At 53.6% G+C, this 25,241-nt stretch overlaps 2 protein-coding genes across 2 annotated transcripts in view; both read right to left on the bottom strand.

Moving 5' to 3' along the window:
* Positions 1-1,030: 1,030 nt before the first annotated feature.
* On the bottom strand, positions 1,031-13,235 carry CALML4 (calmodulin like 4). Its single transcript, XM_003901110.5, is given in 6 exon segments — positions 1,031-1,350; positions 4,668-4,856; positions 6,786-6,926; positions 12,987-13,017; positions 13,109-13,166; positions 13,168-13,235. Coding segments are annotated over 6 exon segments (585 nt in total). The 3' UTR covers positions 1,031-1,252.
* The window catches only part of CLN6 (CLN6 transmembrane ER protein), a 43,340-nt gene continuing 19,139 nt past the window's right edge, over positions 1,041-25,241 (bottom strand). The window contains exons 6-12 of the mRNA XM_003901108.3: positions 22,289-22,387; positions 19,500-19,688; positions 19,092-19,147; positions 17,496-17,618; positions 13,109-16,263; positions 4,668-4,856; positions 1,041-1,350 (exon numbers count right to left, since the gene is read on the bottom strand). Of these exons, the coding sequence (XP_003901157.2) occupies positions 15,993-16,263; positions 17,496-17,618; positions 19,092-19,147; positions 19,500-19,688; positions 22,289-22,387 (738 nt within the window). The 3' untranslated portion in view covers positions 1,041-1,350; positions 4,668-4,856; positions 13,109-15,992. The remainder of the gene's footprint in view (positions 1,351-4,667; positions 4,857-13,108; positions 16,264-17,495; positions 17,619-19,091; positions 19,148-19,499; positions 19,689-22,288; positions 22,388-25,241) is intronic.

Here is a 25,241-nt window from a genome sequence, read left to right as displayed (position 1 = left end):
TTCTGCTTTAGCCTGTGGCACCACTAGACAAAGCCGCAGCCCAGAGAACCCACTTTTGATACATACATGAGAATCTTTGCACTTGGAGCCCTGCAGCCCCTCCTGTGTTGCTGTGGTACTCCAGCCCTTCTTAGGACTGTGCTGGCACTATGAATGATCCAGATTTGACAAGTGTATGGCACCTCTGAATCTCTGGCAGCACCAACCTGGCACCTTCTGGCTAACTAACTCAAAGCCACTCGAGCTGGATGGACTTCCAGAAAGCCTAGTGCTCCTACTACTGTTTTCCAGGGCTATTGTACCCTGGCCATTGCTGGTTCCATCCCCTTATTTCTCTCCGTAAGTCCTGGGGAAGTGGCTTAAGGCTATGACCAGTGTGGGCCACTTAAGCAGACCTCCCTGGAACCCCTCTGCCTGGTAACAGAGCCCAGGGAACAGCTCAGAATTCTCACAGCATTGGAAGCCCCCTTCTTGAGCTCTGCAAGGCCAGTGAATTCAGCTGCTCACATCTGGTTTGCTTTGGTGTGATGTGTAAAGTAGATCACTCTTCCTGCTCTCAGCTGATGCTGCCTCATTGTAGCATGTTTTCACTCTACAATGTTTTCACTCTATACTCTGTGTTTATGAACCAATAGCCTGAGCTTTGTCACTGTATCTATTGAGATAGAAATGAGAATTTGTAAATGGGCCTCTGGCACGGCAAGAATTGTCATAAGTGTTACAGCTTTTTGTTTGTTGCAGCTTCTCAGCTAGCACTGGCTTCATCTTGGAAATATGGAAGATGGTTCTAGCCCCCAAATACAGAGTAAGTCTCTTGGTAGATTACCCTTAAGTCATTAGCTCAATCCTTCCTCAACAGGCTCCATGAGGTAAGAAGTGGGAATCCAGCTTGTGTGAGGGCCCCGAAGCTTTGAGGGGTGAAATGATTTGCCCAAAGTCACAGTGGGAAGCAGAAGAGCCAGGACTGGAACCCAGGCCAGACTCCAAACCACAGGCTCCTTCCATGCTTGAAAGGGCCGGACTCATGGTAGTTAATAAAATCAATACAAATCTTTTATTAAAAAGATCTGCTCATACCATGCATGGCTGAAATCATCTATTATTGTTGCTAGTTAGCCTCTCTTCTGTAGTTGGGTAATGTTGTCTTGCCACTGTGTTTGCCATCTCCCCCAAGTGAAAAGAACACTTTTCTTTTTAAAAATTAATCGCTCCAAGTTTTCAGGCCCAGGGGAGGCTCTCACATTCTCCTCCTTCAATAGTCCTGTCCAGGAAGGGTGATCTTGTGGATAAATTCATCATACTTCACTTTGCCGTTGGGTTCGATACCTGCTTCCCTGAAAAGATCATCCACTGCAATAAATCACATTAATTTTTCAGTTTGGCTTTAGTGTTCCATTATAAAACAGTGAGTTCTTTGGGGACTGGAGCTCCCCTAAGGTCTTCCCTGAGTGTCCGGTTGACTATTCCTATAGATCAGGAAGTAAACCAGTGAACAGAAAGGGACAACCCACCCCTGCCCTCCTGAGACCACGGATTCCATTTAGAGCTAATCAGGCTTTCTGCAGGGGCAGGGAGTAGGGAGGTGTACTGGTAAGGATTTGGTCACTGATGCCACCCTGGGCTTTTTTTTTTTTTCTTTTTTGAAACAGTTTCGCTCTTGTTGCCCAAGCTGGAGTGCAATGGTGCAATCTCCGCTCACTACAACTTCCGCCTCCCAGGTTGAAGTGATTCTCCTGCCTCAGGCTCCCGAGTAGCTGGGATTACGGGCACGTGCTGCCACGCCCAGCTACTTTTTTCTTATTTTTAGTAGAGACAAGGTTTCACCATGTTGACCAGGCTGGTCTTGAACTCCTGACCTCAGGTGATCCACCCACCTCAGCCTCCCAAAGTGCTGGGATCACAGGCATGAGCCACTGTGCCTGGCCCACCCTGTGCTTTTATTTTTATTTTTTCATGAAAATATGACCCCTGTGCCTCTATTTCTAGAAACCTTTGTCCTGGAGTTTTTACCTTCCACCAGCTCAGCCTGCAGGCAGAGCGAACATCCTCGGCAGCCCCAGGCTTCGGCCTGCCCCTCACTTGCCTGCCTTCTCCTCTAAGCCAATGCTCCTCACCACCCCTGCCCCCACCCCAAGAGAGGACTTAGTGAAAAGCACTGTCTGCTACCATCACTTCTAAAAAAAAGTATGTTTGGGGGATGGGTTTTTATGAGAGAAAAATAAATCCAACTGTGTTGAGAGCTCACAGCATACAAGACTGCCATTGTTCTCCATCGCTCCAGAAAAAAAAAGAAAAAAAACAACTTCATTTGCTTGTTTCTTCTGGTTCTGGATTCCTGGGATAAAATACTAGCTTATCCCAGGCTTTGGCAAGAGCCATTTCAGCTTGTATTCTCCACAATGGCCTCTTGGGGCCAACCTACCATGCCTCTTTAGCCCATCCTCATCTCACTGCCCTGTGTCAACTTCCCAGGCCTGGACACCTTCCACACACACACCCCTGTAGTCAGTTAGAAAATATCCTGTGATTCTGTGCTTAACTATCCTTCTCGAAAGTACAATCACCGTGCCTTGTGCCTAAGCTGATAGTAGTTCTGAGTATTGGGAGAATTTGAGGACACTAATAATTCATCTCATTTTGTGGAGAAGTTTCTACAATCAGCCAGCTGGCTAAAACCATCCTGGGGGGCAGGCCAACATCAGCTCTAGGGCCAGTCACTGCAGCCTCTTCCCATCTGGGCGAGGGACAGCACTTAGCCAGGTGCTGAGGACACCTGAGTAGAATAGCCTTTCACTCCGTCTCACTTCAAAGACCCATAAAAAGCCAGTGCTGAAGTCAGCCCATCCTAGGCCTCAGGAGGAAAAGGCTTCACCCGCAGCCGTTCCAAGGATGTTTTTTAATCAAACTGAAAATTGTCTTTCGATCACCCAGAGAAAGGATTCCTGCTGCTGGTATCATTCTTCCCATCTCCCGTGGCAAGTGAGAGGGAAATCGGTGTCCCTGCTTGTCTGGAACTCACCAGTTTCTGTGAAACATTCCTCTGCTGGTTATGAGAGATGTATGTGAGTGTGCGGCCATGGCATTGCTTTAGGACAGAGATCATTAACCACAAAAATAAGGCCCTGCTCCCTCTGCTGACTCCACCTGTTGCCTAGAGGGCTGGGCGGTGTCCTGCGGGGAGTCTGGGAGGGAAGGACGGCCCATGTCTTCCCTGTCCATGTGAAAATAGCCACAAGAGGTGAGCCTGGGAAAGTGGGGTATGGAGACTCAGCCTGCTGTTGGGCGATTGATTATTTATTTATTTATTTATTTACTTTTGGAGATGAAGTCTCATTCTGTTCCCCAGGCTGGAGTGTAGTGGCGCAAGCTCAGCTCTCTGCAACCTCTGCCTCCCAGATTCAAGCTGTTCTCCTGCCTCAGCCTCCCGAGTAGCTGGGGCTACAGGCGTGCGCCACCACGCCTGGCTAAGTTTTATGTCAGGCAATTTTTAAACTCTCTGCACTGTGCCTTAATGGCAGCAGCTAAAATCTGAGCAGACTGATTTGTAGAGTGGTAGCTCAGAGGGACCTGAGGGGTCACCTTTTGTACCCTCATTTCTAGCAAGGAAAGTGAGGTGGGAGAGAGGTCTCCCAGCACCCAGGATTCAAACCACAACCTCAAACCCCTCCTCCAGTGGTTTATGGTGATTTAACCAGGGACGGAAAGTCCGTCATTTTGAAGCCTGTTTTCAGCACCCACTTGTGGCCAAGCCCAGCTCTCCTGTCCCAACCACAGGCCAGCAGGGCAGCCTAACTAGAAACCCCAGGCTCTGAGGTCGGGGTCCCTGGCCTTGGGCAGAGGCAGAGCTGGCTGGCTGCTGCTGATGTGGCAGGGCTGGGCAGGAGGGTCCGCAGACTGGAAGAACAAAGGCTGCAAATGGCCCGGCGTGGGGGTCCCTTTGACAGTGTACAAAGGGCTTTCCTAGAAAACCCCAGGCTTTGTCCTGCTCTGAGGCAAGAAGGCCTGCTGGGCTGCAGGAAGGCACAAGGCAGAGAGACCCCTTCTCACGGGGCTCTGGGACCAGGAACCCCGCCTGTCTCGGCAGTTCTCCAAGTGTCCTGGCAAAGTTCCCTGTGGAGCCCCCTTCTGGAAGAGCTTAGAGCAGCCTGAGTTGGAAAGGAAGCAAAGTAGCACCTCAATTCGGAAACTCAACCTCAGCAGCAACTGCAGAGACTGCTGTGATGGGAGGAGGGGCAGGGATGTCTAGACCTGCCTTCACTCCCGCACTGCTGCTCAGGAACCACTCACTCCCCCGCTTCTTTATCAGTAGAAGCAGGCACTTGTGCTCCCAGTGCTGTCATAGGCACTAGACGAAGCCCCACAGTGAGAGCTTAAACACAGGGGGAGGCCGGACTGCACGCTTCAGCTTCTCTGCCCTGTGGGGTCCAAGCTGGGTTTCCCCCAAGCTGTCCCTTCACCCTGGCAGACTTCTCCCTGCGCCCTTCCAGGCCCCCTGGTTCTTCCCCAGGCTCCAGCACCCACCTAGTATGGCATCTGCTCACAGTCTCCTGTGCATGCATCAACAGAGATGGTCTGCACCACCCTGGTGGCATCAGCCAGGCTTTGGTGCCCTCCTCCCAACTTCCTAACCCCCTCTGACTGGTGGGAGACAGGCCCCAGGCTGTTACCTTCCTTGTGGGTGAGCTTCTCCCCGAGGCTCGTAAGTTTTGACCGCAGGTCGGACGCCATGATGTAACCTTTCTTCTCCTTGTCCGCCATCAACATGGCTAGAAGAATTTCTTTCTTTGGGTCTTCTTGTTTTATTTGCATGTGCATAATGGTCAGAAAAGTGGAGAAATCCAGCTCTCCATTTCCATCTAGGAAACCCACAAACACAGCAGAGTGAGCAGAGGGAAAAAGGCTCTTGGGAAGCCAGTTGGCCTCCTGCTGGACCTGCACATCCAGTTCAAGGGTCACCGACCAGGGAACGCCAGGATGTGGCAGTGGTCACAGTGAAGAGGATGCAGCCTCTCCCACCGAGTTCCCACAACGGGCCCCTCACTGGACTGGACATTCTTCATTTCAGCAACGTCCTCAGTGATGATGCTTATCATCACCCCAAAACTCAAGAAAGCGGGGTCCCATCCACAGATGGAGGACTGGGCTCCTCTACTCCCTTCTAGCGCTTCCCTCCTGCCCTGAACTGGAGGGAAACAGGTCCATGTGTCCATTCCACCTTTGACAACCACCACAGCACATCTACCAGGATGGATCAGCGCCCCCATCTGCGGCCTCAAGCCTCAGTCCCAGGCTGGGCTGCTCACCTGCCTTCCCCTCACTGCAGTTTCCACCCCAGCCCCTCCTCCACGCACCCTGGCTGGGATGTAACTGCAGGAAATCAAAACTTCCCCTGACTACAACTTCCTATTTGTTTAGAGGAGACAGAAATCAAGGAAACCACTACCGCTTTGGAGCTGGACATGGGGGATCTCAGGTATCAGACCACTGAGCACCCCACCACCAGGCTGCAGGCCTTCAGAGGCCCACCTGGGCCCAGCGTGGCCTGCCCCAGGGCAGGATCCCAGCGCCACTGCGGGCATCCTCTAGTGGGGCCTTCGGTAACCCTAGCAGATGGTGGTGACCCCCATGAGATGAGGAAGCTGGGGGCCTGAGACTGAGCAGCAGCCTGTGGGCTCTGGGTCAAGTGTTCTTCCCAGGGGACCCCCTTCCCCTGGGCCAGTCCCTCCTTCCTGAGTGTCCAGCCTCCAATGCAAACAGCCACCCCAGCCTCTGAAACTACTCCTTTTTTTCTTAGGAAAAAACACAACAAAACATAAAATCTGCTTCTGACTAAAAAGCCGTATATGTTCTCATTGTTGAAAATACAGGAAACAACAATAAAAGAAATAAAAATCACCCATAATCCCATCACCAGAGAGAACTACTTGGTAACATTTTGGATGGGTTTTCTTTTGGCATTTTTTTTTCCTAGCAATAGTTTTTCTAAAAACTATTGCATAGTTTTTAGGTCAGTCTTTGGTATCAGAAGAATTGGGTTCTAATCCTGATGCCATCACTGGCTCAAGAACTTAATGGCTGTAAACCTTGATCTTTGCTTGTAAAGTGGGTTAGGAGAAAGCCAGGCACAGTGGCTCATGCCTCTAACCCCAGCACTTTGGGAGGCCGAGGAAGGCAGATCACCTGAGATCAGGAGTTTGAGACCAGCCTGGCCAACATGGCAAAACCCCGTCTCTACTAAAAATACAAAAATTAGCCAGGCGTGGTGGCGGGCGCCTGTAGTCCCAGCTACTTAGGAGGCTGAGGCAGGAGAATCACTTGAACCTGGGAGGCAGAGGTTGCAGTGAGCCGAGATCTCATGACTGCATTCCAGCCTGGGCGACAGAGCAACTCTGTCTCAAAAAAAAAAAAAAAAAAAAGAGAAAATGAGGTTAAGAGAATGCCTACTTCGTAGCGTTTTGGAGGTGAGCACATGACAAATACTCAACAAAGAGAAATGTTTCTATAAAACATTGGGCTTGCTGTCAGCGCGGCTTTTCCCTGGGTTTGATAAGTCTGTTGGAACGCCTAGATCCCGAGGTCTGTGAGATAAGGTATCACTGATTGCTATGAGGATTCCAGGAAGCCGAAGTAAGGCACAGCACTCCTGGTCTGGGGCTGCCACAGCTGGGTCCCCAGGAGGCCTGCCTGCCAGCTGCCCCTCAAACTGCTGAGCTTTTCACACCTCTACCGTCTGCACCCACCTGCTGGGCCCCTCCCCACTCCCCGTTGTTCCCACCACCACTCACCTATCCCGTGGGTCTGCAGGTGCCGCTGCACCTCCCCTGGCGTCGGGCTGGCCCCCAGGCACCTCATGGCCACCATGAGGTCGGTGGCTTTTATCTTCCCCCTCTGCTGCTTGTCATACAGGGAGAAGCATTCCTTGTACTCTGCACACAGCCCAGAGGCAGGGTCAGCAGCGTCTGGTCACTCTCCGCTGATGCCGCCCTCCCTGTCCTCAGTCTCTTCTCCCTCTTTTCTCTTCCTCTTCCTTTTGCCCACTCCCGCCATCCCTCTCTCCCCTCCCCTCCTCTCCCAAGGGTGCTAGATATAGCAAATGAAAATACAGGACTGCCAAGTTAAACTGAATTCAGAAAAGCACTAAATACATTTTAATTGTATGCCCCAAATTTTGCATAGGACATATACTTCTATTGAGAAAGTATTTGTTGTCTGAAATTCTATTTAACTGGGTATCCTGTATTTCATCTGGCTCCTCTTCCCTTCCTCCCTACTCCCTCCCTTCCTTCTCCCTCCCCCTCCCCCCCCCAACCCTCAGGACTCCAACTCCCAGCACAGTGCCCCTCCAGGGCTCACAGCGGAGAGCAGAAACCCACAGCAAGGCGTCCAGACCCCCAGGGGACCTCTGCAAACACAACTTTTCTGGACAATGGGAATAATAAGGCCTCAGGATTACTGTGAGAGCCAGAAATCCCAGGAGGCCTGGCAGAGAGTGGCCCTCATATGGTGATATTATCATCATTAGAGCTGGGGCATTTCTGAGCCTATTGCTCCTGCCCTGGCCTCCAGGCTGCTGAACCCTCAAGCTATCCATGGACTCGGGCCCTGGTCCTGTTCTTAGAGGCTTCAAAGGGTCCAGCTGGGAAATTCTCCCAGGGTCTGAAGCCGTTTCTCCCTCGGTACTTGGTAGAGGTGGAAGGCAGCTGGAGCTAAGGCTCCCCTAAACCCACAGTCTCCTGGCCTGACACAGCTGTCCCACAGGCTCCTGGCCTGACACAGCCGTCCCACGGGCTCTCAGCCCTGGGAGTCCCAGGAAGGCCAGCTGGGAGTTCAGGGAAAGTCCCTGGGCCGCACTGACTGAATGTCTGGTTCGGGGGTAGGTGGGGCTGCCATCAGGACAGGGAGACTCTCATCCAGCCCAGACGAGGCACCCGGGCCTGTGGGTGGAGCCGTGGGAACCCAGTGGCCTGGCGCTGGCCATCCCAGGCTGGGGCTCAGGGCTCTGTTCTCTCTCCTGCTTCTCACACCACCCAGGTGGGTCCTTAGAGGCCTGGACAACAGCACCTTAGCTGATGACAGCAACAATGACAGTTCACATTGCTGAGCACTCTGCCCCCAGGCCCTCGCTTCATCCCCACCACCCTGTGACACGCTCCTCATATTCCCATGTGCAGACAGGGCACTGAGGGCTGCAACACTGACAGCCTGGCTGTGGGCAGCTCTGCCCGCCAGGCCACACTGCCTTCAGTTCCAGGGCAAACACCGCTGAGTGCAGCAGAGTGAGGGAGAGGATGTAGAAGGAGCCCCCTCAAATCCCTAGCCCAGACCAGGGGTCCCTTCATACTCCCTAATGAAGGCACTCAGGCCTCCCTGGTAGGATTTCAGGGGTGTCACTAAAGACAGGCAGATTGCCATGTACCATTTAGAGACAAATTCGTGGCCTTTGTGGAGAGACTGAGAGGAAACCCCCAGCCCCACACACCTGCCCTTTCAGAACGTTCCAGAGCCTGAGCTTCCAAAGGGGCAAACCAAAGACAGGACCAGGTGGCAGGGGCCGAAGCGGCCCAGAGGAAGCAGGGCCAGAGCCTGGCCTAAGACCCCAGATTTGATTCCCATAAAACCAAATTGCCTGCAAGAGGGCCCAGTGCCAGACGGGACAACACCATCACTTCACGTCAGGGGGACAGAGAGAGGGCTGCCCAATCACAGAGCTTAACCTTAGCACTGCAGGGGGTGCCCCTGGGACCTCTCATGGCCACCCTCACCTTGTCTTTCTGTCTGGGTTTGCCCTTGGGTGAGGGTGGGCCAGAGGCCCACCGCCGTCCCTGCCTGACCTATGTTGGAAGGTGCTCATCGCACCCTTGGGGTCCAGAATCAGCGTGGATCTGCAGATGGGTGCACTTCACCACTCCCTGACAAGCCCTGTCAGTCACTGGGGACCTGTGGTCCTTGCCAGCAGCAGCGCCAGGGCTCAGAGGCCCAACTCCTAACAAACCTTCACATCAGATACGTGCCGTCTCCCTGCCTCACACGGCTTTAAAGACCTGGAAGGCCAGATGTGAGCTTGGAATTCCTGCACTGGAACAGACAGCAGGGTGTTGGAGACCCACCTGGGCTTCCCGCTGGCCCCTTCCTCCACCCTCTCTCCACTCTCCCTCCTCACCTCCTGGCTCTCCTTCCTGCTCTTCCTGGAGTGAAGCCTCTAACATACTAGCACCTATATTTCCTGCACGTTCCCCTCCTGATACTGTTTACGTAGGAAGAGTTTTTGTCTTTGTGTTCACTGTTGTAGCTCTAGTGCCTGGAACGGGGCTAGCACAAAGAAGGGACACAAACGTTTGTTGGAATATTAGGCAGTGGCTCAAGCCTGTAATCCCAGCACTTTGGGAGGCCAGATGGGATCACGAGGTCAGGAGATCCAGAGACCATCACAAGCTATACAGTGGGCTCCCTGTCTCTACCCCAAATACAAAACTAGCGGTGAGGTGGCAGAAGCCTGTAGTCCCAGCATTGTAGCCTACTCGGGGAGGCTAGAGAGAGGCAGGAGAATGGCGTGAACCAGTGGAGCTGCAGTGAGCTGGGAATCCACTGCTTGCCTCCTGGGGCGGCAGAGCAGAACTCCGTCTCAAAAAAAAAAAAAAGAAAGGATTAACTGGAGTTGAAATGAATTTGGATTAAAAATCCCCTTTAAGTCTTCTCTTTGAAAATGCAAATCCCCCGGGACAAGAAAGAGACCTGCGCAAGGCCTAGGATGCCTACAGCTATTGCTGGATGTTGCTCATCAGTTCTGATCATATATGTACTTGTGTCCTCTGCACTGTACAAACATAAAGGATGTGTAGCACACAACTTACAAATAATACGGAAATGTACACTATTCTTTATTATAAATTCCATCTAGGGCTGGGCGCAGTGGCTCACGCCTGTAATCCCAGCACTTTGGGAGGGCGAGACAGGAGTATCACTTGGGCCCAGGAGTTCGAGACCAGCCCAGACAATATAGTAAGACCTCATGTCTACAAAATATTTAAAAATATTTTGTGTGTGGTGGTGCGTGCCTGTAGTCCCAGCTGCTCAGGAGAGAGAGGTGGGAGAATCCCTTGAGTCTGGGTGGTGAAGGTTGAAATGAGCAGAGATCAAGCAATTGCACAGAGCAAGGCTCTGTCTCAAATAAATAAATTCCATCTAGCCACTTGATTACCACAAATGAGTTTTGCCAACTCTTTTTTTTTTTGAAAGAGTTTCACTCTTGTTGCCCAGGCTAGAGTGCAATGGAACGATTTTGGCTCATTGCAGCCTCCACTCCCAGATTCAAGCTATTCTCCTGCCTCGGCCGCCCATGGAGCTGGGATTACAGGCATGCACCATGCACCATCACGACCGGCTTTTTTTTTTTTTTTTTTTAAGATAGAATCTCATTCTTGTTGCCCAGGCTGGAGTGTAGTGGTTTGATCTCAGGTCACTGCAACCCCTGCCTTCTGGGTTCAAGTGATTCTCCTGCCTCAGCCTCTTGAGTAGCTGGGATTACAGGCACCTGCCACCACACCCGGCTAAATTTTTTGTACTTTTAGTAGAAATGGGGTTTTGCCATGTTGGCAGGCTGGTCTCGAATTCCTGACCTCAGGTGATTTGCCCACCTTGGCCTCCCAAAGTACTGGGATTACAGGCGTGCACCACCGCGCCCACCAAGTTTTGTATTTTTAGTAGAGATGGGGTTTCACCGTGTTGGCCAGGCTGGTTTTGAGCCCCTGACCTCAGGTGATCCACCTGCCTCGGCCTCCCCAAGTGCTGGGATTACAGACGTGAGCCACCGTGCCCTGCCCAAGTTTTGCCAACTCTTATATCCATTGCCAACCTATAGTTTTGATTCGACCATGATTTGACAAATGAAGCTGTATGCCAATGAGTGTGATTCTTTTTCCAGTGAAAAATCTGATGTGATCTACTGTTAAACTATTTCTCACCCTTGTACCAAATACATTCATTAAATTGAAACTTATTTGAAATCACCAGCTCTACTGATCACAATAGGGCTGTCTTTTTAACTTTTTGTATAGATAGATGTAGGGACTGAAACATTGTTTGATCCTACATTATTTAATAATGGCTGGCTTTAACATCCTGCTTGCAAAATTCCTAAAAAATGGCTCTTGCTAGCTGTAGTGAGCCAGCCCCAGCCTACATGTGGGTGACACCTGCCTGTGCCTGGCCCAGCGTCCAGCACGTAACTGACATTATCCCCCTCTGTCCCTGGCTCGCAGCAGCCTGGTGAGGTGGCATATCCCTACTTCACAGGTGAGAAAACCGAGGCTCAGGGTGATTAGGCTTCAGGTCTGCTGCCTCCAAAGCCCCTGTTCTTTCCACTTCGCTAGGCCACCCCGTCCAGTCTTTTACACACTCGTTAAACATTGGTGGCCACTTTCTTGGTGTCAGATACTGGGATACAAAGAGAAATTACCTTCTTCCCTTCTGGGAGCTTTGGCCATCCCAGGAGGGAGGGTCAGTGAGCCTTAAAACCAGGCATGGGTGGGAGGATGCTGAGGCTGAGAGCTGAACTCCAGCCCTCAGTCCACCATTCAGTATCACCTTTGGACCTGGACAAGAGGGTGCTGCCCCGGGCCCTGTGTTTTAAAAGTCCCTGCTCCTGCCCTGGCCCTCCTCTTGGGATAAAGAGTTTGAGGGGTCTACATGGAGGTGCCCACCTGGAGCTCACAATTCCTGCCCCTCTAGACCAAGCTTAGAATACCCAGAACTCTGGAACTCCTGGCCGGGTAACCCTAACCCCACTTGGCTGGGCTCTCAGGACCCTACCCTGGATCACAAGGGCCCAAGGTGCCTGTAATTTGTTGTTGTTGAGACAGAGTCTCACTCTGTCGCCCAGGCTGGAGTGCAGTGGCACGATCTTGGCTCACTGCAACCCCGCCTCCTGGGTTCAAGCGATTCTTCTGCCTCAGCCTCCTGAGCAGCTGGGAGTACAGGCACCCACCACCATGCCCAGCTAATTTTTGTATTTTTAGTAGAGACGGGGTTTCAACATATTGTCCAGGCTGGTCTCGAACTCCTGACCTCGTGATCTGCTCGCCTTGGCCTCCCAAAGTGCTGGGATTACAGGCGTGAGCCACCGCGCCCGGCCTTGGTACCTGTAATTTTAGCTCCAGTAGTCAGCGAAGGACTCACTGAGAAGGCGATGTTTCAGCAGAGACCTGGAGGAATAGGGATGCCTGGGGGGACTCTCAGGCCCATTGACGTCCACTGTTGGGACAGGTTCAGGGTCACAACCTCAAGCAGCAGCTGGCTGTGCCTCCTGGGCCTCTCCTGCCAGGTATAGGGGGGCTGCAGTCATGAGGCTCCCCTGGCTCAGGTCTGGGCCCCTGAGTTCTTTGTAACCCAACCCTTTGTGCTCTTGGCCTTGTGGAAATAGAACCTGCACGGTGTGAAACTGAAGCCTGGTCGAGGGCTGGCAGAGTAGGGGACCCAGGGAATGAAGTGCTCACACCCAAACCAGGCTTGATGCCAGGGCAAAGGGGACTCAGTGGACCCCCTCCCATTTTACAGATAGGGAGACTGAGGCCCAGAGAGTAGACGCATCCTGCCGGAGAGTGCAAACCTGGCCTCTGTTCTGTCTCAGTTACAAAGCCCCTCCTCTTTCCCTGCTGTCAGCCATACCTTTAATGGTCTCTCTCTCCATCCCCAGTCCCCTCAGTCCCCAAATCCAACTGGTCAGGCTCTGGAGGGAAACCTAGTGGGCTCTGTCTTAGCGCCCTGGCTTGTAAATCACACTGACACGTATAAAGCCACATTTCTATTTTGGAGGCTTACCCCCGACCCCCAGCCCACCGACGGCCGCCTCCCTGCAGCTCTTGGCCCCGTGGGTGGGCCCAGCTCTCCCCCAGCCACCTTCCTTCCCACCAAGAAAACACAGCAGAGCAAACTGCCTAATGAGACCCATGTTTTGCTGAGTTGCTAATTAAAGAACAAACCCAACCTACCATTAATTTGGTCTTGGGAAAGAAACTTGGCCTGCAGCAGAGAAAGGAAAGCAGTCAGGGGAGGGCTCCACCTGAGGCTCACACCCCCAGCCCTGGCCAGGCCCACACAGACCCTCACTCACCATCCTGAGGCCCCGGCTGCCACTCGTGCGTTCGCTGCTCCCAGAACCGCGTTCAGTTTCCTCCAGCCTCAAGTCTAAAGTCTGCCAAGCTGGGTGGAGGCCCGGGTAATAAATGCTCAGCTGCCATGGAGACCGGGCCCGACGCCACCAGGGTCAGATTCCAGCTTCCTGAGCACAGCTCAGGACCCGCCACCCGGGCAGGTTGGATTTTTGAGGAAACGGGGCTGCGGAAGGCTCTCTCAGGGCTCAGAGTCTCTGCCTCCAGAAGCCGCAGCAAAGGCACAAATGCCAGTTTCTTCCTGGGAGCCCTGGACTCCAGGAAGGGGTCTTCTCTCTCCTGGGACTCGGCGGGGACACCATCAAGCCCCGACTAGAGTTGGACACTTTACACCCTGGGTCGTACTGAAGGCTCCTCACACACCATCTTGGAGGAGGAAGGGAACCCTTCCAAGACGGCCCAACTCAGAGATGGGCACCAGGGCGCGCAGGCTTGGGGCTCGGTACTGCAGGGACACAAGCTTCGGTGCTCTCAGGCTGGGATTCAGTCCTCCCCGCCTGCTGACCTGCTGAGTGACTGGCAAGTCATTCTACCTCAGTGTGTGCCTCAGTTTCCTCACCAGCTGAATGACAGGGCCGTTGGCAAAATCAAGTGGCCAGCGCACAGCCAGCTCCCAGCCTGTGCCAGTTCACCTCCCACCTTCTGGGGACTTTACAGGTCAGGGAGGGGCCTGGGCCGGGTCTCCAGCCCCATCACAGGCTCCTCGGGGGCTTGGAGTGAGGCCTCTTAGTGCCAGTTACCCTGGCCAGGAAGGCTCCCCTTTTCTTCCTTCCTTTCCTCTCTCCACCCTCAGCCCCACCCCTTCCGCAAAAGCTGCTGATGCTCCCAAGTCCTCAGGGCTTCGTGCTGCTCCCCTCCCCCACATAGGAGGAAATGGGGGCAGGGTGTGAGGCTTCCCTGGCTTCTTCCCCTTGAGATCCCACTTCCCTGTTTGGGGCGTGAGGTTTTTGTCCACAGCTGAGTCTACGGGGCTCTACACCCAGGGTCCGGCCCACAAGTAGGTGTGGCCGCACAGGTGTGCCCTACACAAGGGCCCCCAACCCAGGTGCGAGGGGTTGCTGGCCAGGGGCTGCACTGCCCATAGGAAGGGGGGCATCGTGCCAGTTTGCACACAGGCACAGGGACAGGAGGGGCTGCCTGTGCCCCATTCTCCCCTCCCCTCTCCTTTCCTGACTGCCTGTGTGGAAAGGGTGCTTTTCCCCCAAATCACATCCCCAGAGTCGCCTCTTTACACCTGTTTCTAGACCCACAGAATTTTAGCTGGGGACTCGACTCCTCCCTGTCAGAGTTGGAGGCCCCTGCTCCCTTACCCCGGGGCAGGGATAGAGGAAAGGCTGCCTCTGTGCAGAGGATGGAGAGAAGGACGTTAAGGAGTCACCTGGGCTCTGGAAGCCTGCAGGTGGCCAGGCCAACACGCTCCCACCGAATCCCTCTGCCTGTGGGAAGGTGCTCCAGGAGAGATGAGGTGGCTCCTTGGAGTTAGGCCAGTGTGTGCTGGGGTGCCCCGGCCAACTCCCTCCTTACGTGTGTAGGTGTCCCCAGGGGGTGCGGCACAGATGGAAAACACCAGCATGGGGCAATGGCTGCGTGGGGGTTCACGATACAGCAACTCACTATGCTGTGGGGCGCACCGTGTGTGCTACACCTCAGCACAAAAGGGAGAAAAGACAAAAAACACCTCCAACACCAACTGCGGCTGTGACTGTTTGCTTTATTCTTGAATCCCGGGTCCCCATGGCTGGGGGTCCCTTCCCATCCCTGGGCACCACCGTGACTTCCTGTGGGTCCCTTCCCTTCTGTCCCCGACTCTGTAGACCCCCCCATGGGAGGGGTCCTAGGTAGGGGAGGCTCCTCCTCCCTCCAAACCAGGGCTCATGCTGTCAAGGCAAAGCCTCTGGACCCAGCACCTTGTAAAGGCTCTGATGAGAGGAGCTCCAGCTTTTGCTCAGGGCCTTTGGCCCCACCACCCAGGAACGCAGGCGCTCAAAGCCTGTGGCCATAGTTCTTCTGGAGCGGGAGCGGGGGACAGGGCTTTGGGTAGAGGAGGGTCGCCTGGAGAGCTGGAATGCCAGGGGAGTTGGCGGCGCCTCTGGCTCCTGGGGGCCAGGCTGGCTCCACACCTCATAGGCCTGAGCCTGGGCAGGGTCTGGAGTGCACATAGCCCCTAGGCAGGGAGAGGGCAGTGACAGGACCGAGCCACTCATCTGTCCCAAAGCTGCCCCCAAGGGGTGTCAGCAACCCCAACCCACTGACCTACTTTGGGACCACAGGCCCATCTAGTGCAAATGAGGTCCAGACAGGAGAAATGCTTTACTCAACAGCCACAGAGGCTGACGTAACCTATGTAACGTAGGGTCAGGGTGGGCCTGAGGGATGAGCCAGGTGGTGGGTGGGCGACACACCAGGTCCCCTCCTGGCCTCTGCCCCACCCAGCCCTCTCCTGCACAGCTACCAGAAGAACAGACCAGCCCCAGCAGGGAGAGTGTGGTCAGGTGCAGACGAGGGCAGGGGCCCGGATCCTGGCCCAGAAACACTCTAAAACAGAATCCGATCCTGAGATGATCCAAATCAAACAGAAACTTGACGGAAATAGTAGAGTCTGAAAATGATGCACTCTACACACACATATACAAGACACACACACATATGAATCCACGCACACACGAATCCACACACATGCACACGAATCCACGCACACAAGGCACACCCCACTCATGCTCTCAGTCTCCGGTTACACACCCACACCACACCCCCTACCCCTGTATTCAGACGCCCTCTATGGCCCACCTCCCACCCAGCAGAGCGCCACAGCCTGGTGCCAGGGACTCAGTGCCGACTGCTGACGTGAAGGGTGTAGAAAGCCCAGGGCTCAGGGACGTAGATGACACCCGGGTACTTCTTCCTGAGAACAGGGTCATTCCACAGCCAGGCGACCCAGAGCGCCACCAGCAAGAGGGTCAGTGTGAAGGAGGAGAAGAGGAAAAGGCCGTTGCTGTCCAGGAAGAGGCGCTTGCGCTTCTGGTGCAGGACGAGGGCCAGCATGGCGAAGAAGGTGAAGATGAAGAGGATGAAGATCTGGCCCTCAGTGACCAGGTACCTGGGAAGGCCAGGGGGGAGTGAGGCAGCTGCTGTGGCAACCCCGTCCTGCCTGGCATCCCTCCCTGCGCGCGAGAGCCAGGCTGCCCTCCAGGCAGGCAGGAGCAGCCTCTGGCGCCAGGGCTCAGTGAACCCTGCCGCTCTAAGCCACAGCCCCCGGGCAGCATACTGATGGAGCTGGTATAGTTACTGGGTTTTAGATGTGGATTTTGTTGCCAATATTTAAATAACAGAATACCTACAAATGTATATTTCTGGCTTCTCTGGTCACATTAAGTTTGTATTTCCACACAACAAAACCTGACTAGAGGAGAAAGCAACAAACAATTGCCACGACAACGGCAGCGGCCCCCGCGGCAGGACGCCGGGGTGAGGACCCGCAGGAAGCGCTCCGCTAACATCTTTCCCGCTCACTGCAGCTGCTACCCACTCTTTTTAATCCCCAGAGAGCGCACAGATGAGTCCCAGCGGGCCATCTCAGCCACACAGGCGACAGGCCGGGGAGACGGTCTAGAGCTGGCCCAGGAAAGGAGGCCCTTTTCGTTTTGAGGGAGGCCTCCCATCAGAGAAGGGCTCAGTCCTGCCTCCACCCTGTCCTTCCCATGATACCCACAATCCCAGGGTGACCTGTCTCCAGGGCAGAAGTGACAGAGGAGGGCTGGGAGACTGGCTGAGGCCAGAGTCCTCTGCGATGGGAAGAAGAGAGAGCCAGAGGGGACAAAGACCCCAGACCAGGTGCCCCTACACCATCAAACCCCTCAGTCTGTCTTTGGCCTCACCATAGTGCTTTACATTTGACAAAGCCCCTCTCTGTCCTCAGCATCCTCCTCATCCGAGAGGTAGACAGGCAGGTACCATCATTCCCATTTCACAGAGGCGGAACCCGCAGCCCACCACAGGGCTTGGTGTCGGAGGTGGATTGTGCCGGCCCCAGGGCAACACTGGGGTTCTTGAGATGGGGCACACAGCAAGAGGGGCTTGAGGATGGAGAGAGACTGTGCAACCTCGCCCTCTCCTCCCACCTCCCTGCCATACCCAGGCCCGGGCTTCATGGAAACAAAGAGGCCACCACAGGGCATTGTCACAGTCCCCACTAGACACAAGAGGAAGCAGGGGCTCAGAGAGGGCCAGTCTCCCCAGGGCCACACAACAGGTCCATGGGCAAGTACAGAATTTTGCTGCCGTGGCTCACTCCGTGCCCCTGCCTCTGCCCCCATGCTGATGTCTACTCACCAGTAGTACAGGCCACTGGGCGCCACCAGGAGCAGGGCAGGCCCTGGCATCCACCTCTCAGCTTTACAGGCAGTAAAGCAGCCGCTGAAGTACATGAAGAGGATGAGGAAGAAGGGGATGTACCTAGGACAGGAAGGCCAGTGCCTCAGAGGCCTGCTCAGCAGTCCCCATCCCCACCACCTCTGCACCCGCTCCCACGGGGTCCCACGGAGTGCCACGTCATGGTTTACAAAACGCCTAGCCTGGGTGAGAGGCGCTCCTCTCCACCCGACCTTGCTTGTGCTGGGCGTCAAAGATGGGACAGAAACAGAAACAGGAAGGCAAGGCTCATGTGAGTCAGAGGCCCAGAGGCATCCATACTGCCCAGGGCACCTCACTCACTCCGTGGGGGCGGGGGGCGTCTGGGGGGTTGTCTGTCTCATGCACCGCAGACGCCAGCAGCCCAGCCCCACACTAGCCTGGAGACAGAGGCACCTCCCGGGCTGAGGATGGAGGTCCACATGTTAAAAAAGAGAACAGCACCTGCGGGGGCCTCTCGGTGAAGCGCTGCACCCACACTCAGCACACAGCCACACCCCCACCTCAGACACCTCACCCCAAAATACCACCCTCTCCCCTCTCCACACACTGGCTCCCTTTCTCCCACCTGTGCTGACTTGCACCAGTGTACCCGCCCGCCTCTTCTCACCCACACCCGCTTCCTGCTGGGGCTCCAGCTCTCTGCTCCTAGCCCCTCCACCCTTTCCCAACCTTCTGTGGGAAGAGGCTCTGGCAAAGGACAGGGAAACATGGCAGGAGGCCTGTCCAGGGACCCTGGACCAGCTGAGCCAGGAGGATTGACATCGCAGAGCCCGAAACAACCTGGAAACACCCGTGCAAGGTGCATGTGCCGCGAGCGCCAACTCAGGAGTGAGCCGGGTCCAGGGCTGGCCCTCACCTCCCAGCTGCACTGCCGCCCTCGGAGCCCTCCGAGCCCTCCTCCCGCTGGCCTCAGCTTCTCCTGGCTAAGATGGAAGGCTGGAACAGATGAAGCCTCCCAGCCTGGGCCCGGGATCTCCTGAGGCTGAGGCCACATTTCTGAGGTCTCCCCCTGGGAATTCTGAAGAGGGGGGAGCGCAAACAGCACGCCCCTCCCCAGCCTGATCCAGCTGACTTCCTGCAGCTTCCTCCACTCCCAAAGAGCAGGCCCGACACCGGTGGGGGTCCCTGGCTCCGCCCCCACCCTCCACATTACCATCTGGGGGTTGTTTATCAGGGACGTGTCCTCCTCCCCCACCCCCAGGGCTCAGGCTTGTTGAGGGAGGACCAAAGCCGCTCGCTGCCCTCTGCTGGCCACTGCAGGCACTGAGGGCTGGGCGGGGGCGGCGATGCTGGCGGGAAGCTGGGGCCCCGGGCCTGGGACAGCTGTTGGGTCTCCCGGGCAACCTCAGGGACAACCTCACCGGAGGTTGAGCTCACAGCGCCTTTACAGGGGATGAGACTCAACACATGGAGACCTGCGGCCCAGACAGCCTTGCTCAGTGTGTCCCTGAGGCCAGTGACAGAGCTAGCCGGTGGTTGGGGCCCCTGGGATAGACAGATGGGCCCATTACTCACCACATGCAGTGACCCAGGTACTCATCATAATAGTACAGCAGCTCAAAGGAGTCGATCTGAGGCACGGGCAGGGCAGAGTCGGGGGATGTCGATGTCAGTCCAGGGAGGTGCTGGGGCCCCACGCATCCCCTCTGACCACGCTTCTCCCAGTCCCAGGCCTCCCCCACTGCCTTATTCCCTACCCGGGGACTTGCCCTCTGTTACAGGGGCCCAGGTGGGAGCCAGTCTGTGCACCACTTCCTAAGAACACTTGAGCATCCTAGCTTGGCACAGGCGACGGTGCCCTCACCTAGCAGAATGCCTTTGGTGGAAGGACAGGTGCGGCGAGGGGTGGGGGCCATTTCTTCAGCCTCCCAGGACAGACTGTGCCCCTAGGGCTTACAGGCAGGGAGCAGGAGGTGGCCTCACCAGCGTCTCCGGCTTGAGATTCTTGATGATGGGGTTCTCACGGACAGACAGGTGGTGCTGGTAGCCACTGAAGAGCAGGCGGTGGTTGACAGAGTCGCCCACCAGGTGGATGCTGGCACCCATGATGAAGATGATGATGCTCACATAGGTGATAGAGCGCGGCAGGGTGCGGGGCGACCGCTCGATGAGCTGGGGTTCAGAGTGGGGTTGGCAGCATGACCTCACCTCCGTCACAGTATGTGACACCCTCTACTTCTCCCCTCACACCCGGGTTAGGATGGATGCTTCCGGCTGGAATGTCACTCCAAAAACTGGCTGGTCCCTTTAGCAGGCCAGCCCAGCCTCCAGATCCTCCTGTGACCCCTATGAACCCAGGGGGGACTGGGGAGCAGCACCGCCCCTTCCCACGACTTTACCCAGGGAGGAAAAAGACCAGAGGGCCCAACTCCTTTCCCAAGGTCACACATGACCTGTATGCTGGAGGGGACAGCCCAACCTTCAATGCAGGAGTCCAGGCTCAGGCCCAGCCCTCCCACTGTCCCTGGCTGTGTCCCTGGGTGGCTGGCCCAGCCTGCTGAAGGCACCTTCTGATTTCTGAATGGTCCCCACAGGCAGCAGAGAATGTCAGGGGATGGGGCGAGTGCTTCCTACAAATGCCACTGTTGAACTGAAAACACACCGGAGTTCTGAGATTATACCTCTCCTACTTCTGGAGATTTGAAATATCTTTCTCCAATACAAAATGATATGGTGATAGAGGCGGTGGCTCAAGCCTGCCTGTAATCCCAGCACTTTGGGAGGGAGCTGGCCAGGTGGATCGAGGTCAGGAGATCGAGACCATCCTGGCTAACATGAGTGAAACCCGTCTCACCACTAAAAATACAAAAAACTAGCCCGGTAGTGGCCGAGAGCCTGTAGTCCCAGCTACCTGGGAGGGCTGAAATGGGGAGAATGCGTGAGCCGGAGTGGAGAGCTGCAGTGAGGCGAGATCAGCATGCACTGCGCCAGCCTAGGCGACAGAGACTCCGTCTCAAAAAAAAAAAAAAAAAAAAAAAGATGGTGATAGTAAATGAGGATACAGGCTGAGCATCCCTTATCTGAAATGTTTCAGATTTTGGATTTTGGAATATTTGCATATACACAATGAGATATCTTGGGAATGCATATGCAAGTCTAAACATGAAACTCATTTGTTTCATTTTTCTTTGAGACAGGTCTCACTCTGTCACTCAGGCTGGAGTATAGTGGCTCAAGAGATCCTCCCACCTCAGCCCCCAGAGTAGCTGGGACTACAGGTGTGCACCACTGTGCCCAACTAATTTTTAAATTTTTTGTAGAGACAGGGTCTCACTATGTTGCCCAGGCTGGTCTCAAACTCCTGGCCTCAAGCGATCCTCCTGCATCAGCTTCCCAAAGTATTGAGATTATAGGTGTGAGCCATCATGCCTGGAAAAATTCATTTATATTTCATATATACCTTATACATACAGCCTGAAGGTAATTTTATATAACACTTTAAATAATTTTGTACATGAAACAAAGTTTATGTTAAGCACTTTTGTGTAGAATTTTCTCTTTTTTTGAGACGGAGTCTCGCTCTGTCGCCCAGGCTGGAGTGCAGTGGTGGAATCTTGGCTCACTGCAACCTCTACCTCCTGAATTCAAGTGATTCTCTTGCCTCAGAGTCCCAAGTAGCTGGGACTACCGGCGCACACCACCGCGCCTGGCTAACTTTTTTGTATTTTTAATGGAGATGAGGTTTCGCCATGTTGGCCAGGCTGGTCTCGAACTCCTGACCTCAAGTGATCTGCCTGCCTTGGGCTCCCAAAGTGCTGGGATTACAGGTGTGAGCCACTGTGCTGGCCCTAAGTTTTTTGTATTTTTTTCTTTTTCTTTTTTTTGAGATGGAGTCTCGCTCTCTTGCCCAGGCTGGAGTGCAATGGCATGATCTCGGCTGAGAATCAAGTGATTCTCCTGCCTCAGCCTCCCGAGTAGCTGGGACTACAGGTGCCTGCCAGTATGCCCGGCTACTTTTTTTTTGTATTTTTAGTAAAGATGCAGTTTCACCATGTTAGCCAGGCTGGTCTTGGGCGCTCCTGACCTCAGTGAGTCCACCCTCGGCCTCCCAAAGGCACTGGGATTACAGGCTCAAGCCACTCATGGCTGGAGTTTTTCTACTTATGATATCATGCCGGTGAGAAGTTTCAGACTCCTTTGGAGCATTTCAGATTTCAGATTTTTGGATTAGGGATGCTCAACCTATCTATAGTAGTTTTAAAGCCTTTATTGGCAAAGTGCAATGATGTGGTTCATAAACATTGCTCCCAGTGACATCTCAGGGCTCTCCAGGGTGGAGGATGGAGTTCAGCGGCTGCTGCTGCCTCTCCTGCCACCTGGCTTCTTCCTCTCTTCCCAGTGGGTCCCTGACCTCTCCCTGGACCCCCAGTCACTCCTGCCTCAGCCTCCCCAAATGTTTTATGGTTTCCCAAGCTCAGCCTTGTCTTCAGGTCCTTCTACCTGAACACCTCTCTGCTTCCCCCGCTGGCACGCCAGGCTGACGCTCAAATCAAAAGCCCTTCCTTGGGGGCGTATTTTCCATCCCTCCCAGCAACCGGCAGCTCCGCCTCCCCTGGGCCCCAGGCCCTGGACATGCTGCTCTGCCACAGCCTTCACCCCCCAGCAGCAGGCAGGAGCATGCTTGAGTCAGGACACCGGGCCTAGCATCACCTTCCTGCCAGGTGTGCAAAGAATGGGGATGACAGGAGAGAGTGGGGGACCTGGGACAGTACCTTGAGCAAGAGAAAGGGCGTGATGACGTTGTAGGCCATGTGGAAGTAGTCCCCAACGCTGGGCTTGTTGAGTGGAAACCATTCGAGAGGGAATACCAGCTGGGGAGCAAATAGAAGAACGGGCTCACCTGGGCACAGCCCCACATGGCCCTCAGGCCTCAAGGGAGTCTGTCCCTAATGCCGCCCACCCCCACCCCTTTCACCCCCCACCCCCATCATGTACACTTAATTCTTTCTGTGATCGCTGGACCTTCTTGGCAGCCCTGGGACAAAGGTTTATCAAGACAGGAAAGCTGAGTCCCAGAGGAGGTAACAGACTTGTCCCCAGACACACAGCAGACGCGATTCCAGGCAAGGCCTGACCCTGTGCCCCTCACCCAGCAGATACCAAATAAATGACCCTGATGCCAGCTTGGGAGTTGGTAGGCTTCTCAGGGACTCTGTTGTGGCACCAACTTGCTGGGGGACCCTGGGCTAATCCTTCCCTTCCCTGGGCCTCAGTTTCCCCATCGATAACACAAGAGAGGTGGCCCAGAGGGCCTACTTGGACCCTTTGGGTTCTGGCACTCCACGATCAGTCTCCTGACTGCTAGGCCCTGGTGTGGAGGGACTGCTTCCAAACCAGGTTCAAAGTACACATTAGGAGACAAAGTAGAAAATAAGAATGCTCTCTCTACAAAGTGGCTTCAACTCTTCCTTCCCTACCTTCCCAGAGAGAGGCAGGCAGGCCAGGGGCAGTTCCTCCCTCTGGAATGCTCTCTCTTCTGAGCCCTGGCCTTGTCCAGGCCAGCATGAAAACCCCTATGCAGGGTCAAAGCATTTCACAACCCCCAGACTGTACTCCTAGTCTCTGTTGATCGAAAACACACGTAATGCCCACAAGTTTCAAGGAAGGATTTAGATGGTTCTCTCTTAACACAGAAATGCCATATTGGATAAACTAAACCTGCAGAAATAAAACTCACAGAATGCAGCAATCTCAATCTCTCTCTCCTTCTCTCTCTCACTCAGTGTGCATGTGTGTATCTCTTTACCTACATCATATATATACTTGCTAAAATACTCTGTGATAGCAAAATACCAGAAGTAGGCTGACTCTTCAATCAAACAGGACCAGTTGAATCCCTGATAGTACTTCTAAACCATGGAAGGTTAACTAGCCATTAACAGAAATGACACCTTATATGTACTGACATGGAGAGAGATCTGTAATATATTCTGGTTTTTTCTTATTTATTTTTTTATTGAGATGAGGTCTCCCTATGTTAACCAGGCTGGTCACAAACTCCTGGGCTCAAGTGATCCTCCCACCTCGACCTCCCAAAGTGCTGGGATTATAGGTGTCAGGCACCAAGCCCCATTAATTTTTAAATTATTTGTAAAAGCAGGGTCTTGCTATGTTGCCAGGGCTGGCCTCAAGCGATCCTCCTGCCTTGACCTCCCAAAGTGCTGGAATTACATGTGTAAGCCACCATGCCCCACCATATGATATATTCTAAAGGAAAACAAGCAGGTTGCAAAAGAAAGTATAAAGCAAAATCTCATCATGGTTAGAAGGGAAAAGGATATATATAAGTGTTTGTATGAACAGAGAAAAGAGTGAAAGGGATGTTCCCCAAACTGTCAGCAGTGGGACAGGAACGGGGTAGGGAGAGTCTAACACTTCTTTATGTTACAACTATGTTCCATCTATGACATGTTACTTTAATAACTTGTAAATGTTTTTGTTTTTAGTTATTACAAATTTGCAACTATTATGCATACATTTGAAAATCTCTAGCTTATATATGAGCTTTTCAAATGTCTACTCTCCACCAAGTTCTACTTGGGGTTACAGTGGTCACAGTAGCTCTGGGCAGGACGAGGGAAGTGATTTGCCCAACAGGAGACCCTGTTATGCCAGTAGAAGCTGGGTCCTAGTGAGTGAGGCCCACTCCAGGCCTCATCTCTCCCTCTCCCCAGAGCACCAGTTTGATGGGCAGCTTCTCTGGTCCCCAGTATGTGGTTCCTTCATGCTAGAAGAGGGTTCAGAGCAGCCAGTCCAACCAGTCTTCTTGGACAGGAGAGAAATGAAGCCCAGGACAGTGACTTGCTCTAGGTCACACACAAACCCAACCAGATGCCCCAACTCTTGGCTCAATTCCTCTTATTTTTCCACATTTAAAAGGCAACCTTCAAAAAGTCTGCAGGAAGGAGAACCAGCACCCACCATCACTCCCTGACAGCACTGCCAGGACAGCTTCTCTTTACGCCCATCAAGTCTTTGATCCCAGGTAGACAAGCTCGTTATTGAACTGCAATTAGTCAGTCTGCGTGTCATTTAGGAACTTTTTTCTCCTTAAATATTCCAGGTTGCTCTATAGTATCCATAATTTCTGCTTAATGGCCAGGAAACATTCTCTATACTGAACATAGCAAAACTGATTTACCCAGTCCCTAATGCTGGACACTCAAGTCACTTCTAAGGTTTGGCTATTATAAACACTGCAATGAACATCTTTGAGTTAGAGGACGCTGCTGTCTTCTTGCTGATTATATCCTTATGGGCAGATTCTTGGAAGGGTATTACTGGGTCAGCAGGGATGAATATATTAGGATTCTGGATATTTATGTGACAGAGAATTCAACCTCGTCAGGAAGGGTTTCTGGGGCCAGAATGCCTGGGCAGATGCTGGCCTCTGTGCTTGCCTTGAGCCAGTTACTTATTCTCTCTCTCTCTCTCTCTCGTTTCATCTGTAAAACTGAGATTAGCAATAGTGTTGATATGAGAATTAAATAAACTGAAACATATCAAGAGCTTAGAACAGAGTAAGCATTCGATGTTAGCCACTATTCTAACTTTGCTGTATTTCATTCAATAAAAATGCATTGAACACTTATTCTGTCAGGCACTATTCTAAGTACTAATCTTGCCAAGTTGTTACTTATGAATTATTACTGCTTTCCAAAAAGG

Source organism: Papio anubis, chromosome 7, assembly GCF_008728515.1.
Source record: "Papio anubis isolate 15944 chromosome 7, Panubis1.0, whole genome shotgun sequence".
Taxonomy (NCBI): domain Eukaryota; kingdom Metazoa; phylum Chordata; class Mammalia; order Primates; family Cercopithecidae; genus Papio; species Papio anubis.
Note: the sequence above shows the minus strand (reverse complement) of the source record. Positions and strands in the feature narration are given on the sequence as shown.